Source organism: Staurois parvus, unplaced genomic scaffold (genome assembly GCF_062004578.1).
Source record: "Staurois parvus isolate SC_StPar_1 unplaced genomic scaffold, SC_StPar_1.0 ptg000327l, whole genome shotgun sequence".
NCBI lineage: Eukaryota > Metazoa > Chordata > Amphibia > Anura > Ranidae > Staurois > Staurois parvus.
In genome coordinates, this window is record NW_028318123.1 from 3,675,030 (window position 1) to 3,692,677 (window position 17,648).

Genomic DNA, 17,648 nt, shown 5'->3' on the forward strand with positions numbered 1-17,648 from the left:
ATCAAGGGCATCTCATGGGGCCCCCTACTGACCCCGGGCCCTTGGGCACTGCCCGAGTGCTCGAATGGTCAGTCCGCCCCTGGTGCTGAGTACCATATCCCTTTTTTTCTGGATCAATCTCTGGATTGATATAGCAATCTGAAACTGTGAGATTGTATTCTATAATAAAATATACTTGCTTTATATATGTACCTATATTTATACTTTTAATAAATTCAAACGAATGAAAAATCCTTCCAGGGATTCAGGAGCAATTATATGTATCATACCTTCTGGTTCGCAATACCAGGTTTGGGCGGCAGGTGGCAGTGCAGAGCACAACAACGTTCGTGAAGGGAGATTGAGAGAGACCGAGCAGTCGACTGGACATTTCGGCACCTCTGCTTTATATGCGACTGCATCCACGTGTCCCCGCCGGCCCAATGACAGACCTTAAAAAAAAACCGGAAAAAGCCAGCACTGATGCAGCCTAGCTGGAACGCAAGGCGTGCGTTCCAGCAGCTATGGAACCAGAATAGGGTTGCCGCCTCATCCTTTTAAACCCGAACACATATTGATTACACAGGTTCTGAGGTGAGTTTAACCACTACCCTACAGAGCACTTATACCCCCTTCCTGCCCAGGCCAATTTCCAGCTTTCAGCGCTGTCATACTTTGAATGACAATTGCGCGGTCATGCAACACTGTACCCATATGAAATTTTTATAATTTTTTTGAGACAGAGCTTTCTTTTGGTGGTATTTAATCACCTCTGGGATTTTTATTTTTTCTTAAACCAAAAACCACTGACAATTTTGAAAAAAAAATTTTTTTCTTCGTTTTTGTTATACAATTTTGTAAATAAGTGATTTTTCTCCTTCACTGATGTGTGCTAATGAGGCTGCAGTGATGGGCACTGATAGGCTGCACTGATGGACACTGATAGGTGGCACTGATGGGCACTGATGAGGAGGCACTGGTAGGTTGCACTGATGGGCATTGACAAGCATCACTGATGGGCATTGAAAGGCAGTACTGATAGCCAGCACTGACTGGCACTGTTAGGCGGCACTGACTGGCACTGTTAGGTGGAACTGATTGGCAGCACTGATAGTTGGCACTGACTGGCACTGATGGGTGGCACTGACTGACACTGATGGGTGGCACTGACTGGCACTGATGGGTGACATTGAAAGGCAGCTCAGATGGGCACTGATATGTGGCATTGATGTGCACTGGTATGCACTGATATGTGGCATTGATGGGCACTGGCTCGTGGCACTGATGAGCACTGACAGGTGGCACTTCTGGGGCCACACTGATCATCAGGGCACACTGATCATCAGTGCCCTGATGATCAGTGTACATGTCCCCTTCGCAGAAAGCCGTTTACGGGCCTCCTCTCCTCTCGAGCTGTCAGCGTGACAGCTTGAGAGGAGAGAAATGCCGATAACCGGCATTTCCGTGTTTACATGTGATCAGCTGTGATTGGACACAGCTGATCACATGACCGAGCCGACATCTTTGACTCTTTCCGTGATCCGCTGTGTCCAAGGGGCACAGCGCACCGGCGATCGGCGCGCTGCGCGCTCCCTGAGCCGTGCATGCGCAGTGAGAATGGTAGGACGTCATATGACGTCCTATCAGAACGAGAGAACCACCTTGCGCCCGTCGTTTTACTATAGGGTGGGCGGAAGGTGGTTAGTGCAGATAAGGCACTTTGTTTAACCACTTACCCTCCTGAGGATTTACCCCCCTTCCTCACAAGGCCATTTTTTTCATTACGCTGCACCCAAATGAAATTTACGTCCTTTTTTTCCCCACAAATTGAGCTTTCTTTCAGTGGTATTTAATTGCCTGTGCGGTTTTTATTTTTTGCGCTATAAAAAAAGCGAAAAAAAATATTTTGGACTTTTCAATATTAAACATGTCCAGTAAAAAAATGTAAAAAATCAGATTTGATCATAAATTTAGATCAAAATTTATTCTGCTACACGTCTTTGCTACAAAAAAATCCAAATACTTGTAAATTAATTGGTTTACGTGAAGGTTATAGCGTTTACAAATGGTGGTATATATACTGGGATTTTTTTTCTACTAGTAATGGCGGCGATCATCAACTTTTAGCGGGACTGCGGCGGACATTGGGGGGGAACTGACTTGGTGTCACTGACATCCCCATTGACATGAATACATGTGAAAAAGCACTGACGCTGTACTAATGGCACTGGGCAGGAAGGGGTTAATATGAGGGGTGATCAAAGGGGTGGCACCGGTGGGCATTGATGGGGAGGCACTGATGATGCTGCACTGATAGCCGGCACTGATTGCAGAAACTAATGGGTGGCGCTGACTGGTGGCACTGATGGACAGCACTGATGGTTGGCACTACTGGGCACAGATGGGCACTGGAGGGTGTCACAGATGGGCAATGGTGGGTGACACTGCTGGGCACTGGTGGGTGGCACTGCTGGGCAACAATGCAGGGAACTGATCATCAGGGCACTGACCATCAGTGCCCTGATGATCAGTGCCGATCTGCTCGGTGACAGTTGCTGGTTATCGGCAGTATTTTCCTCACGCTGTGGCAGCATAAGGAAAGTGCTGCCACTTACCGGCACTGTATTTATTGGACACAGCTGATCACGTTGTAAAAGACCGTTGTGATTGGACTTTAACCTCATCATGTGATCAGCTGTGGCCGTAGGACACGGAGTTCACCGGGTTCATGACGCTGGGGGCGCACGGGAGGGCACGTTGTGGGAGGACACCATATGATGCCCTCCCAGGACTAGATAACTGCGCTGGAGCTGTCATTCGGCTATAGCGCCTAAGCATGCGGTTAAAACCGAACACATTCATTACACAGGTTCTGGGGCTTATTTAATCCAGATAAAGCACTAAGTGAGTTTAATTACTACCTTAATCAGCCACAGAACCTGTGCAATTAATATGTGTTCAGTTTTAAAGGGATGAGGTGGCAGCCCTAAGCCAGAATCCTTGTTTCTTCTGAGAGGAAAAAGCCATACCAAGCCTCCACACAGCCAGGATTTACCCAGCCACACATCTAACATAAAGAGAAGTCAGGCTAACTCACTTATGGATTCCCAATTACTAGAAACAGGGTTCAGCTCTCAAGATGTAATAATGTAATGTAATAATGTCCCCTTTAGTATCACTCCTAAGTATAGAAACAGATTATTCTGCACGTTTGATGGGGCCCTAGTTGGTGCGTTGAAGTTCTTTTGGATAGAAACAGGATCACCTGAAGGGTACAGTAGACTGATGGTGAGAAACTGGAGAAGGTCCCTTCAACACAGAAGATGAATGCAAAGATTGTTAAAATAACTCCTACAGTAATTAGAGTGTATTGACATATGCACTTAACCTAGTTAACAGGTGACAGCGTTCCCTTCCCCCTGAGCAGGGGGTTGTCGCTGCAGAGTCTGGAGGAAGAGGAGGAAGTCACATCCTCCTCTGACTCTTCTCTATATGCCGGGGCCTGCATTAGGTGATGTCACTAGTTGCTAGATGCCAGGCAGTCCTAGCAACCAGGCATTGGCAGCATTTGCCACCCTGATCCGCATCCCAGTCTGCCCCTGCCTCGGACCCCCACCCCACCCCCCCTTGTCCTAGCCCTGGGGAATTTAGTAGCAGTGGCTGCACCCTAGGCTGCAGCATGCCCTAGGCGGCTGCCTAGTTTGCCTAGTGGTAGCGTCAGCCCTAGTTTTAGAAATCTGTATTTGGTTGCAATATTCAAAAGGTACACTAATGAAAGGTTTTCTTTTGGGCTATAACAAATAACTTTGCTGTGCAGTTTGTAGTCATCTAGTAGCCTACTAGTTATGTATTAACCACTTGCCTACTGAGCACTTATACCCCCTACGTGCCCAGGCCAATTTTCAGCTTTCAGCACTGTCGCAGTTTGAATGACAATTGCGCGGTCATGCAACATTGTACCCATATGAAATTTGTATCAGTTTTTTTGCACACGTAGAGCTTTCTTTTGGTGGTATTTAATCATTGGGGGCAACTGACTTGGTGTCACTGACTTCCCCAGTGAAAGACGGGGTTAATATGAGGGGCGATCAAAGGGTTAGCTATGTGTAGGGAGTGTTTTACTGGGAGGGGAGTGCTTCACAGTAAGCACACTGCTCTGGATGGCTGTTCTGTGCAAAGCCATCCAGAGCAGTGTGCCTGAGCTGACAGGGAGGAAGACTGTTAGTAAACAAAAAAGTTTTCCTCCCCATTGGAGATGCTTGGTAATCATCGGGCGCCGGCGGGACCCGGTGATTGACAGCCGCGGCTGCGAATGGTGACGCGGGTAGGGCGCAAGCGCGGCCCGTGCACGCCCCCTACCTGGAAATGCAGAATCACGTGTGTATATACGTGATTTTGCGCACCCCTGCCACCCTGTGAGAAAAAAGTTTTTCTTTGTTTCTATTATAAAATTTTGCAAACAGGTAATTTTTCTCCAATGTGCATTGATGAGGCTGCACTGATAGGCTGCACTGATGGGCACTGATGAGATGGCATGGATAGGCAGCACTGATGGGCTGCATTGATGAGGTGGCATTGATGAGGAGGCACTGATGATGCTGCATTGACATGCAGCAATGATGGTCACTGATAGGCAGCACCGATGGGCGACACTGACGGGCGGCGCTGATTGACAGCACTGACTGATGGCATTGACTGGCGGCACTGCTGGGTGGCACTGCTGGGGGGCACTGATGCGTGGTCTTACTTGGCGGCACTGGTGGGAGGCACTGCTGGGCGGCACTGCAGGGCACTGATCATTAGTGCCCTGATGATCAGTGCTGATCTCCTCTGCGACAGCTGCCGATAACCTTTCTGCACATCACACAGTTCCCTTTTACTTTTTTTTCTCAGCTTTATTTGAAATGCACACTTTATTCATGTCAGCACACCACAGCACAGTGTGTTGTGTTGCTGTGCGGTGGCATGTGGTTCCTTTCTGTGTGCTGCGAGAAAATGCAGCATGTCTGCATTTTATCGCAGCTCACTGCACTGCTCCTCCGTGCTGTGTTGTAGTGGAAATGGGGCACATAGAAAACAATTGTATTCCATGTGCCCTAGCAGTGACTAGCACTTCCTGTGCAGAAAAATAACAGTTACTGCACTAGAGTGAATGATTCCATACAGTGTTAATAACGAGCAGAGTAAATAGCCGCAGACAATGCGCTTGGTGATTGATGCTAACAGATTAGTTGTAAGAGTTCAAAAGTAAGCTGGGATGGAAAGGGTGTCAGGAAAATAGTAGTGTGGACTGTGGAATGCCTAGAGCTGAGATCAGGAGGCTGCAATGAGGGTTGCTGTGCAATGCCTAGAGCTGAGATCAGGAGGCTGCAATGAGGTTTGCTGTGCAATGCCTAGAGCTGAGATCAGGAGGCTGCAATGAGGTTTGCTGTGCAATGCCTAGAGCTGAGATCAGGAGGCTGCAATGAGGGTTGCTGTGCAATGCCTAGAGCTGAGATCAGGAGGCTGCAATGAGGGTTGCTGTGCAATGCCTAGAGCTGAGATCAGGAGGCTGCAATGAGGTTTGCTGTGCAATGCCTAGAGCTGAGATCAGGAGGCTGCAATGAGGGTTGCTGTGCAATGCCTAGAGCTGAGATCAGGAGGCTGCAATGAGGGTTGCTGTGCAATGCCTAGAGCTGAGATCAGGAGGCTGCAATGAGGTTTGCTGTGCAATGCCTAGAGCTGAGATCAGGAGGCTGCAATGAGGGTTGCTGTGCAATGCCTAGAGCTGAGATCAGGAGGCTGCAATGAGGGTTGCTGTGCAATGCCTAGAGCTGAGATCAGGAGGCTGCAATGAGGTTTGCTGTGCAATGCCTAGAGCTGAGATCAGGAGGCTGCAATGAGGTTTGCTGTGCAATGCCTAGAGCTGAGATCAGGAGGCTGCAATGAGGTTTGCTGTGCAATGCCTAGAGCTGAGATCAGGAGGCTGCAATGAGGTTTGCTGTGCAATGCCTAGAGCTGAGATCAGGAGGCTGCAATGAGGTTTGCTGTGCAGATTTCTGAAGGCAGAAAAAACTAGAAGGGATAAAGTGAAGGAAGGGGGAGAGGGGGAGGAAGCAGTGTCTAACTTATTGCAGGATTTTACTGGGAGAAATGTACAGAAATGTACAGAGGGAGGGGGAGTGAACAGAGGTGAAATGAGCTGAACAAAGTGAAAGTAAAGTATCTGGAACAAACAGCGGGAAAGAGAGCAAGTTGATGCAGTAAGTAGGAGAGATAACCCACAGTCAGGGCGCTGGAACAGAGCAGTAGAATGACAGTCACTTATCTGATGCTCCCAGCGTGCCCCTCTCCATACAAATTACCACAGTGCCCAGGGCAGTATGACAAAACCTGAAGCAGAGAGGTAAGCTCATACCAGGGACGGATTGAGAACTCATGGGGCCCCCAGGCAATAAGAGATAATGGGGCCCCCTGTGTCTCTGCCCACACTCAAGCCAAAGCCACACCCACAAAAAAATGGCGAGGGGTCCCCCCCAAGATCAATACCAGACCCATATCTGAGCATGCATGTCAGGAAAGGGGGGGGAGGACAAGCGAGCACCCCCTCCTGAGCCATACCAGGCCACATGCCCTCAACATTGGGGGTCTACGGGTGGAGGGCTTATCGGAATCTGGAAGCCCCCCTTTAACAATGGGACCCCCATATCCCAGCCCCCTCCCCATGTGAATGAGTATGGGGTACATGATACCCATTCAGAAAAAAAAAAGTGTAGTGTGAAAAGAGACAGGAGACAGTCTCTGACAAGTTCTTTATTAAAAGACAAAAAATAAAAGAATGTCCCCGAAGTAGATCCAACGTCAATCACGATGCCCGCCACTGCCCGAAAAAAAGACTGCGTCCCCCATCTGCCTGCTCTGTTGGCTTGACAGTTCTTAAATATGTAAGGGGTGGGGCCACTCATTGATCCAGCATGCCCCGGTTGATGACACCACAAAGAGGTGGGGCCACATGTGGGATGTCACTGGGTGGCCCTGCCCTTTGCATATTTAAGAACTGTCAAGCCAGTGGAGCAGGAAGATGGCCGGGAGCCAGCATCGGTAGCAGAGCCTTTTTTTCTGGTGGGCGGGCATCGTGATTGACGTTGGATCTACTTCGGGGGACATTCTTTTATTTTTCATCTTTTAATAAAGGACTTGTCAGAGACTGTCTCCTGACTTTATTCACACTACACATTTTGTTTTGTGAATGGGCAACAGTTTCATGTACCCCACACACATTCACATGGGGAGGGGGGCTGGGATATGGGGGCCCCCTTGTTAAAGGGGGCTTCCAGATTCCAATCAGACCCCCACAACCAGGGTTTGGGCTGGGATATGGGGGCCCCCACATCCAGGATTGTGGGGAAGAGGTCTTTGTCCCCATCAACATGTTGCTTTGGGGGGGAGCCCCCTCTGCCCCTAAGCATTCCCCCCATGTTGAGGGCATGTGGCCTGGTATGGTTCAGGAGGGGGGGCGCTCACTCATTCCCCCCCCCCTTTCCTGACCTGCTGGGCTGCATGCTCAGATAAGGGACTGGTATTAATTTTTTTTAAAATGTTGATGTGGTGTTCCCCTCAAAATCCATACCAGACCCGAAGGGCCGTTTTATAAATTATTTTTTTAATTGCCGGCAATTCCTTTCTTTTTCATTCAGCTGTCAATGGGGAACCGCCCTGACAGCAGCAACATGAACACATAGTTTTCACTACTAAAATACCACATGACTTGATAAAATAACTCATGCGGTATTTTTGTAGCATTTTTTGGTGAATTCAAACTTTTTTTTTTTTAATGCTATGCAGTATGCTAATGCATACACGGATGCAGTAAGATACCGTTTAGTGAATTGTGCCCAGTGAGCCTCTCACCGAGCCCCCTACTAACCCCGGGCCCTCGGGCAATACCCGAATGCCCGAATGGTCAGTCCGCCCCTGGCTTATACTATACTTGTATTGTACACTTTACTGTAAATATACTTGTGTGTAATGGTAAATATCATGTAACCCACTGTACTTTTATACTGTACATTGTGTTATAAATACTATGTAGTGTGCTATTTGGAAATATTATGTGACCCTGTCAGGAAATGTATATTGCAGATTGAACTACTTTTGTCTAATGACTAGTACACACAAAGAGAATATCAGACAAAAAGAAACTTTTTTCGTAGCGCTCATACAAAAAACTGATCATAAGTACACAGCATTCAAAAGCCGATCACGACATTTCATGCGAAATTAAGCCTTGTACACACAATGAAAATATCGGATAAATAATTGTCTGTTTTCTTTTTTTTTTTTTTTTGCATGCTAGTCTCATATCAAAAATTAATAGGTTACTAGAGTTACAAAAATTCTCGTAAGACAGACTACAACTTCCTCAAATAATCATTTGTCTGATATTCTCACCATGTGTACCAGGTTTAAAAATCCTCAGATATAGCTGTGTTTATATAAATACTCCTCTAGTGATTGGAATGTATTCACATATATACACTTAACCTAGTTAACAGGTATGACATACCCAACCAGGGCAGGGGCTTTTGGAGGGGACTAGGGGCTAGCCTTCTATCCACTGATTAAGGCCTATGGAGAGAGCAGATAATTCTCTACTGATGGTCAACAACGTGGTGAATGCTGATAGCTAGGCTTAGATTAATTCTCTGTATCAAAATAATACAGCTTCCATTCTGGAGTGGATGAAAAGGTGTAATATTAACCTTGTACAGGTCAGAGGAAATATGTGGGCCTCTTGCAGACTGGGTCATAGAAGCTCCTCAACTTGGGACAGAAATATTTATCAACAATCTCCCTCAAGAAATGGACAGTTTTGTTTTATGATGGACAGATTATACAAGTGAAAGCAAACACCTCAAAGACAGCATGTACAATGTACTTTATGTATTCAGGGTTGGAGGTGGCGGGCTCCCTGGGGTGGGCTCCCTGGTTTGTCTGGTTGCTAGCTGTTGATTAGCTTACTGTTAATTAGATCACTGTTAACTGTTGGCTACACTGTTTACTGTTTGCACTATTTAGGATAATGTGATCAAGCTCTTACCTAATCAGTGTGGGATATTTATCCCAATATGTAATATTTGTTTTATTGTTCATGTGGGGACTGCCCCTATTTCTGAAATGTATAAAAACCTGTATTTTTGTTAAGTGAAGGAGTCACCCCGAGGAAGTCACGAGTAGCCAGTGACGTAACGCGTAGGTACGCTATTACGCAGCTTCCGGTACGCGGTGACGCACTTCCGACGCCGAACGCCATCTTGGTATACTCAGGAAGTTCCTTTACATGCAGTACACCCACATATTGGTGAGGAAGGAGGACTGCGGGAACATGTGAGTGGGTTCTTCTTTTCTGTTTGTTACTAATAAAGAATCTTGGCTAAAATACTACACTTAGAGGATTCTTTTTTGGCTCACTGGGTTGGTGAGCAATTATTCTTCAGAAGCTTCCGGCCTGGGGTAATGGGAGTCCCCTAAGAGATCCACATCGTGAGGAGAGGTACTTGCCGTCAGGAAATAAGGATCCAGGATGATCCTGAAAGCTGTCTGGCCCTTGGGGGTCGCTTGGAGGAGGTGAGGAGGCAATTTAGCCTTAGGAGGTGAAGAGTGTGGACACGCTCATGGAATATAAGCACTGTTTTGCACATTGCATGAATTTGATATCACCTGCGTTTTTTATGGACATTTTATTTGATGATTTGAGTGGCATTTGAAGTGTGGTCACTTTATTACACTTAAAGCACTGTTTAATTATCCCCCTGTGTAGGGGGCTGTTATCATTTTATACTTTTTGATTGTGTGGGCACTAATGTTAGAGATTAATTTTGAGTGGCACTTTATATTTAAGATATATCTTATTTAATGATTTAACATATTTTAATATTATTTATATTGAATATTGACACAATTGTATGTGAGCACAGTTCTTGTATTGCACGTAGTATTGTTTTAAGCGCTGCACTATTTATGATTATTGTACACACTGTTTGGGGATCAGTTTAGAGTGCTGGCAGCTTTCACTAGGTAGACTTCCTTTCAGCGCAGGAGGATTCATATCTGTATTTCAGCTATAATACCTTGTTCCTGTGTCCCAGAGGTGAGGAAGCAGTTATCTGACAGACACACTCAAACAGGATGCCAGGAGGTCTGTCACAACTTACATCAGCCTGAACATAGTTGAGAATAACATTTGGATCACAATAATTCAACCTGAATATCCACAATTCAAACCTGATAAAAATGTTCTAATTTCTTAGTCATGGATTCTTTCTCTCCCATTCATCATGTCTTTGTGCAATCTTTGACCCTGCTGACTTACAGTAGCCAAAATGTTGTGGGGACCATAGAGTACAAAAATGAATGATCCATCGAATGAAATTCAAATTAGTTCATCAATTTTCAATACAATTGCTCCATCAATTAATTTGGCATTTTCCCTGCGAGAACAAAAAATTTTTTTCTTCCTCTGCAGAGGCAGAAATGATCCCATGTATTTTGACCTATTGGCTTGAAATAATAATAGCATTGGGTTAATTATGTTAAATAGCTCTGCTTCACACACTTCCAGCCTCATGTGTCTGGACTCTTTGTTGTAATTACAAGACTGCAATACACAAAATGTTGAATTCACATGTCCTTTACAGTCAACTTTGGCTGCAGGAAATGTCTTATTTCCTATAGTAGAAACACGCCCATGCTACACTAGAAAAACACATATGCTACACTAGAAAAACACACATTACGCTATGGTCATAATAAGATATGACTGAACTTTCGTGACAGAGAACGTTCTTTTTGTTCATGCACATTTCAATTGTATTATTCATTTAATTATTCATTTTTTATAAACGATTAGAAAATCGGTAGTTCTGATACACATTTTCAACATGTTTGATCTGTAATTTTTGATGGCCACAGGACAAATTGGTTCTTACTGTGGGCACACCAATGATTTAAAAATTTAACAATCGTTTTTTCGACATAAAATTTCATTCATTTTATGACTTATGTATGACCATCTTAAAAGCAGCTACTATAATATCAGTGCATTAGAGCTGCTGTTAGTGAGAGGAAAGGGATTCAAGAAGAAAAATTGGTGTAGATAATTTAGTGAACTGAGCTTGAGTTTAGTGTATTGCAGTGGTGGGGTACTTTGTATCCCCAGTTTTCACACAACTTTATTGAACATAGTGGTCTTTAAAAAGAATTATAAAGTATATTTTCAGTTTTGCATGCAAATTGGGATAACACTGACTTTATATTTGTTACGTGCTCCCATTTACAAGACATAACCTAAATATTTAAACAAATGTATGCTTTTTTTTCCGAAAAATCCTAAACCAAAGTTTTACCATGCTATGTAATTTTAAAGTGTTACTAAAAGGTTATTTCTTTTTATTAAAATAAAAAACATGTTAAACTTACCGGCTCCATGCAATGGTATTGCACAGAGCAGCAGAGAATGCATTAAGATAAAATAAAAAAAAATATTTAGCCTTTAGAACCACTTTAATAACTTTGTCTGTACTGTGCTGTCAGATTGTATAAATTGTAAACTAGATTTAACACACATACATTTACCCATTAGGTCAGAGATGAACACCATTTACAATAGCAGTATTCCTACCATCATTATAGATGAAAGCTTCCCACTTTCAATGACTGTTAAGGATTTTGTCAGGTGCAGGGAAAGCAGAGTCACTAGTGACCTCACCAGGCTATATTGATTTACATGACACAGAATTGACCGGCCATGTAAGCAAAGCAGCCAGGGATAGTTTACAAAGAATGGCATGGGGTTTCACCCCGTAATTAATACTAGACCCTTTATATTTGGTATGAAAGTTAAGGGAGACCCATGCCAAAAGAGAAAAAAAAATGGTGTGAGGTCCCTCCCAAAGTCTATACCAATCCCTTGAGGTCTGGTATGAATATTCAGGGGGAATCACACACAAAAATGTAAATGTTCCCCAAAAGTCCACACCAGACCCTTATCTGCAGCCTGGCAGGCTAAGATAGGGGAGGGATGAGTGTTAACAATAAGGGGGCACCCACAAACTGCCCCTGTGCAAATGAGAAATGGGGTACATAGTACCCTTTTTCAGTCACAAAAAATGTAGTGTAAATAAACACCGTTTTTGACACGTCCTTTAATTTAAAAACATGATACGGCATTTTTTATGATACGGCACTGCATTACTTTAACTGACAATTGCGTGGTCGTGCAATACTGCACCCAAATGAAATTTATGTCCTTTTTTTCCCACAAATAGAGCTTTCTTTTGGTGGTATTTGATCATGTCTGCGGTTTTTATTTTTTGCGCTATAAACAAAAAAAGACTGACAATTTTTGAAAAAAACAAACAAACATATTTTTGAATTTTGCTATTAACCACTAGCCTACTGGGCACTTATACCCCCTTCCTGCCCAGGCCAATTTCCAGCTTTCAGTGCTGTCACACTTTGAATGACAATTGTGCGATCATGCAACACTGTACCCATATGAAATTTTTATCATTTTTTGTGACAAATTGAGCTTTATTTTGGTGGTATTTAATCACCTCTGTTTTTTTTTCTTAAACCAAAAACCACTGAAAACTTTGAAAAAAAAAATTTTTTTCTTAGTTTTTGTTATAAAATTTTGTAAATAAGTGATTTTTCTCCTTCACTGATGTGCGCTAATGAGGCTGTAGTGATGGGCACTGATAGGCGGCACTGATGGGCACTGATGAGGAGGCACTGGTAGGTGGCACTGATGGGCATTGACAGGCATCACTGATGGGCACTGAAAGGCAGCACTCATATATGGTACTGATAGGCGGCACTGATAGGCGGCACTGACTGGCACTGTTAAGTGGCACTGACTGGCATTGTTAGGCAGCACTGACGGGCACTGATAGGTGGCACTGATGCACACTGATAGGCGGTACTGACTGGCACTGATAGGTGGCACTGACTGGCATTGATAGGTGGCACTGACTGGCACTGATGGGTGACACTGAAACGCAGCTCAGATGGGCACTGATATGTGGCATTGATGTGCACTGGTAGGCACTGAAATGTGGCACTGATGGGCACTAGCAGGTGGCATGGATAAGCACTGACACATGGCACTGATGGACACTGACAGGTGGCACTGCTGGGGCTACACTGATCATCAGGGCACACTGATCATCAGTGCTCTTATGATCAGTGTAGATGTCCCCTCCGAGGAATGCCAATTACCGTCTCTCCTCTCCTTTTGAGCCATCAGCGTGACAGCTCGTGAGGAGAGAAATGCCGATAAACGGCATTTCCCTGTTTACATGTGATCAACTGTGATTGGACACAGTTGATCACATGACCGAGCCAACATCTTCGGCTCTTTCCGTGGATCGATGATCCACTGTGTCCGAGGGACACAGCGCACCGCTGATCGCCGCGCTGCGCGCTCCCAGAGCCGCGCATGTGCGCTGAGAATGGGAGGATGTCATATGACGTCCTCCCAGAATGAGATAACCGCCTTGCATCCGTCATTTTACTATATGGTGGGCAGGAGGCGGTTGAGCATGTCCAATAAAAAAAATTTAAAAATCTAATTTTGTCATAAATTTAGGCCAAAATGTATTCTGCTGCATGTCTTTGCTAAAAAAATCCCAATGCATGTAAATAAATTGTTTTATGTGAAAGTTATAGTGTCCACAAAAGGCTGTATATATACTTATAGCAGGACTGCGGGATGGCGTTGGGCATTCTGACACAGTACTGCGGACACAGTACAGGAGATGACCAGAGACTGCGGACACAGTGCAGGAGATGACCAGAGACTGCGGACACAGTACAGGAGATGACCAGAGACTGCGGACACAGTACAGGAGATGACCAGAGACTGCGGACACAGTGCAGGAGATGACCAGAGACTGCGGACACAGTACAGGAGATGACCAGAGACTGCGGACACAGTACAGGAGATGACCAGAGACTGCGGACACAGTACAGGAGATGACCAGAGACTGCGGACACAGTACAGGAGATGACCAGAGACTGCGGACACAGTGCAGGAGATGACCAGAGACTGCGGACACAGTACAGGAGATGACCAGAGACTGCGGACACAGTACAGGAGATGACCAGAGACTGCGGACACAGTGCAGGGAATGACCAGAGACTGCAGACAGTGCAGGGAATGACCAGAGACTGCGGACAGTGCAGGGAATGACCAGAGACTGCGGGCAGTGCAGGGAATGACCAGAGACTGCGGACAGTGCAGGGAATGACCAGAGACTGCGGACAGTGCAGGGAATGACCAGAGACTGCGGACAGTGCAGGGAATGACCAGAGACTGCGGACAGTGCAGGGAATGACCAGAGACTGCGGACAGTGCAGGGAATGACCAGAGACTGCAGACAGTGCAGGGAATGACCAGAGACTGCAGACAGTGCAGGGAATGAACAGAGACTGCTGACCTTTGGGGAGGGAGGGGGAGCGGGTACCTGAATTTGACAGGTACCCGCTCCCACTTCCGCGGAGTTGTCCTTCGCTCTTCTTCCCGGGCCGGCTTCTGTGACAGCCGGGTGCCCACTGCGCATGCGCAAGAAGCGCTGCGCTTTGTGAATGGCCCGGCGCCTTCTGGGACCTGTCATGTGTCCCAGAAGACACCGGATCATTCACAAAGCGCAGCACATGCGCAGTGGGCACCCGGCTGTCACAGAACTCAGCGCGGGAAGACTGTGCAGCGCTGGAGCGAGGAACAGGTAAGGCCCTTCAGGAGAGAACAGCTGAGCGGCCGGCCCGATATTCTGACATGGTGGCGGCAGAAATACCGGACCGGCCGCTTTATATTCGCTCCATAAGACGCACTGACATTTTCCCCCCTTTTTTGGGGGGAAAAAAGTGCGTCTTATGGAGCGAAAAATACGGTATATATATATATATATATATATATAGTGACAAGAAGGCAGGAAGAACTAAGGTATGTGTCCAGGATGGGAGATATATTTGTACCAGGTTCATATTATACACTGACTTTTTCTTCTGTTCTTCTGTTGTGCTGTGTAGTCAGCCTGTTCGGCTCACTGATGATGTAATGAGTTCAGCTGTAGTAGGTTAAGGGCTCTGGGCTCTATAAAACTCCCAGGCTGCATAGAGAGAATGCTCCAACCTGGAACCAGTTTGCTTTGCAGAACAGACTGGGGAGCAACCAAACTATACTGCTGTGAGAGTAAGGCTGGCCATACATTATACAATTTTCTGGAGAGTTTTGGTTTAGATTTACCAAAAACCATATAATAGGAGGACAAACCTAAACAACACTTTCAGTTGTATCCAATTAGGCAGGCCCTTGCACTACACAGTTGAAAGTAAATCTAAAGGAAATTGGGCAGAAAATTGGAAGATAATTGTATAATGTATGGCCAGCCTAAATCTGTGTGATTTTGGACTGTGTGAACCCCCCCCCCTTGTCTGAGCAGTGGTAGGCTGTATCCAGAAAGGTAGATAGGAACCTGTGTTTGCAGTTAGATGCCCAGTGCGGCAAGGCTTTATTTTCTGTTTGTAGTTGTTTTGCTAGTTTTGAATATATGCACCTTGTGTTCACCAGCCTTGTAAATAAAGCACAACTTTATTCACTAAGATACTGCTGTTGTACCGGGCCAATCCCTCACAATAAATATATATATATAAAAATGGCAGTGATCAACAACTTACTGTGGGACTGCAGTGAGCATTTTACACTGGGGGGGGGGGGGAACTGACATCCCCAGTGACACTAATACACTGATCAGCGCTAATAAAAAGCACTGACACTGAACTAATGACACTGGTCAGGAAGGGGTTAACATCTGGGGCAATCAAAGGGTTAACTGTGTGTTTTACTAAGTGAGCTGTGTGTCTTTTATTAGGGAAACAAGCTGCTTTGTAGTGCTCTGCTGTGTAGACCAATACAAAGTAGTCTATTTGTGCTGACAAGGAAGAGATCAGTGTTGTCAGTGTTCCTCGGCGGGGACTCTCCATCCGGGACCTGGTGAGCGAGAGCTGTAGCAGCCAATGGCGGTACAGGTATGGTGGCGCACATGCCCCTTACCTGGAAATGCAAAATCACGTATATATGTGTGACTTTGAGCAGCCCTGATGCCCTCTAGCAGTAGTTCTGCTATAGGGCGATTGGGAAGCGGTTAATGTGCTCGCTCACCAGCCAAAAGAAAATGCCAAAACACATCTGTTCCTGATCACTCCTGCTAAATGACAGCTCTGCTGGATGACTGCTGATGGTCAATAATCATATATATGTAAATGGGACTTTAAAACTTTAAAAATTACCTTATTTTATCTTCCCGTGAAATGCAATGCATATTACCATACAGTTGAGGATTTTGCCAGCAATTTTTAATCATTTTTTTTATGTAAATGTCAAATTCACTGCAATAGGTTGTATACCTTGCATAGTTGCGGCACTTCACAGGCAGGGTCAGAGCATCTCAATGCATGCAAAGGCTGTAGTAAATCACAGGAAAAAAAAAGTCCCCTGCAAGGTAATGTCATAATGTACTAATATGCATCTCATATTAGCACATTATCTAAAACGTACATTATCTGCAACGTACCAGCGGTGCGCTGTCAACGTTGCAGAGGCTTCCATCTTCACCCGGTCTTCCTTCCGGGTTCGCGAGCTCTGGTAGTCTGACAGGCCGGTCTGCGATAACGTCACTCCTGTGCATGCACAGGCCATGGCAAACCACTCTGAAGGAACGGCACGGGTATGTCGCTCCTGCAGAACACATGCGAGAGCTTAAAAAAAAAGAGAGAATATCTCCGAAACGCTGCACGTTTAGGAGATCCTCATTTTATCTACAGGTAAGCTTTATTATAAGCTTACCTGTAGGTACAATTTAAAAAAAATTAGTTTACTACCACTTTAATGGAATTTTGCATTTACAATGAAACATTGTAAATGATGATAAAATCACTGCTCCTCACCAAATGGAATCTAGTTGCAGACTTTGGGCATGCTTGACACGCCCCCCAAAAAAGTAATCATTCTACACAGGGTGCAGCACATCCAGTCTCTCTGCTCTGTTTCTGGGACTGCTCCTACCGTATATATAGGCTGTGATTAATCAAAGCCATCATTACAGTATACTCAGATGTCGGCAGCTCTAGCTGTCATAAAAGCAGTCTGAGTCAGAGTTTATAAACTACACTGCTCCAGACACAATTACGCAAAGATACAATGTAACATATTATTACATTTGTATCTTTTTGTTCATTCAACTCCAGATCATAGGGCTTAACGTAGATCTGCAGATGATGTCAGTTAACGCAACCTGACAAGTGAAAAAAAAAGTATTTTTTTAAATATTTTTCCTTCAGTTTAGCCTTGATAGCACAGCGCTTTTCATGCAATTTGCATACAGGTGCGATTTTGAATTAATGTGCTTCTGTGTGCAACAGTTTTAGTAAATCCCTCCCTATACTGTATGTATTACCTTGTTATTTTTAGTAATGACAAAGTTATTGCTGAATAAACAGATCCATAGCAGAAATGCAAAAATTGCTCTGTGCTCTGGTCCATAGGTGTGAGAGGTGAAGTGGTAAACAAACTTTTGCTTCGGCACGTGTTCACTGGGGCAGTGCCCTGGCCCACCATGCCATTCGTTTGA

At 45.1% G+C, this 17,648-nt stretch overlaps 1 protein-coding gene across 4 annotated transcripts in view; it reads left to right on the top strand.

The window, feature by feature from the left end:
- The window catches only part of LOC149457301 (arylsulfatase L-like), a 63,330-nt gene that overhangs the window by 4,380 nt on the left and 41,302 nt on the right, over positions 1–17,648 (top strand). The window contains exons 1-2 of one of the 4 annotated variants that reach the window (XM_089683886.1): positions 454–573; positions 9,169–9,345. The exons of 1 other annotated variant lie outside the window; for it this stretch is intronic. In XM_089683886.1, the coding sequence (XP_089540012.1) occupies positions 9,299–9,345 (47 nt within the window). In that variant the 5' untranslated portion in view covers positions 454–573; positions 9,169–9,298. Of the gene's footprint in view, positions 1–437; positions 574–9,168; positions 9,346–17,648 lie in introns of those variants that run through there. 2 more of the 4 variants (XM_089683889.1, XM_089683887.1) reach the window with 2 other exon arrangements.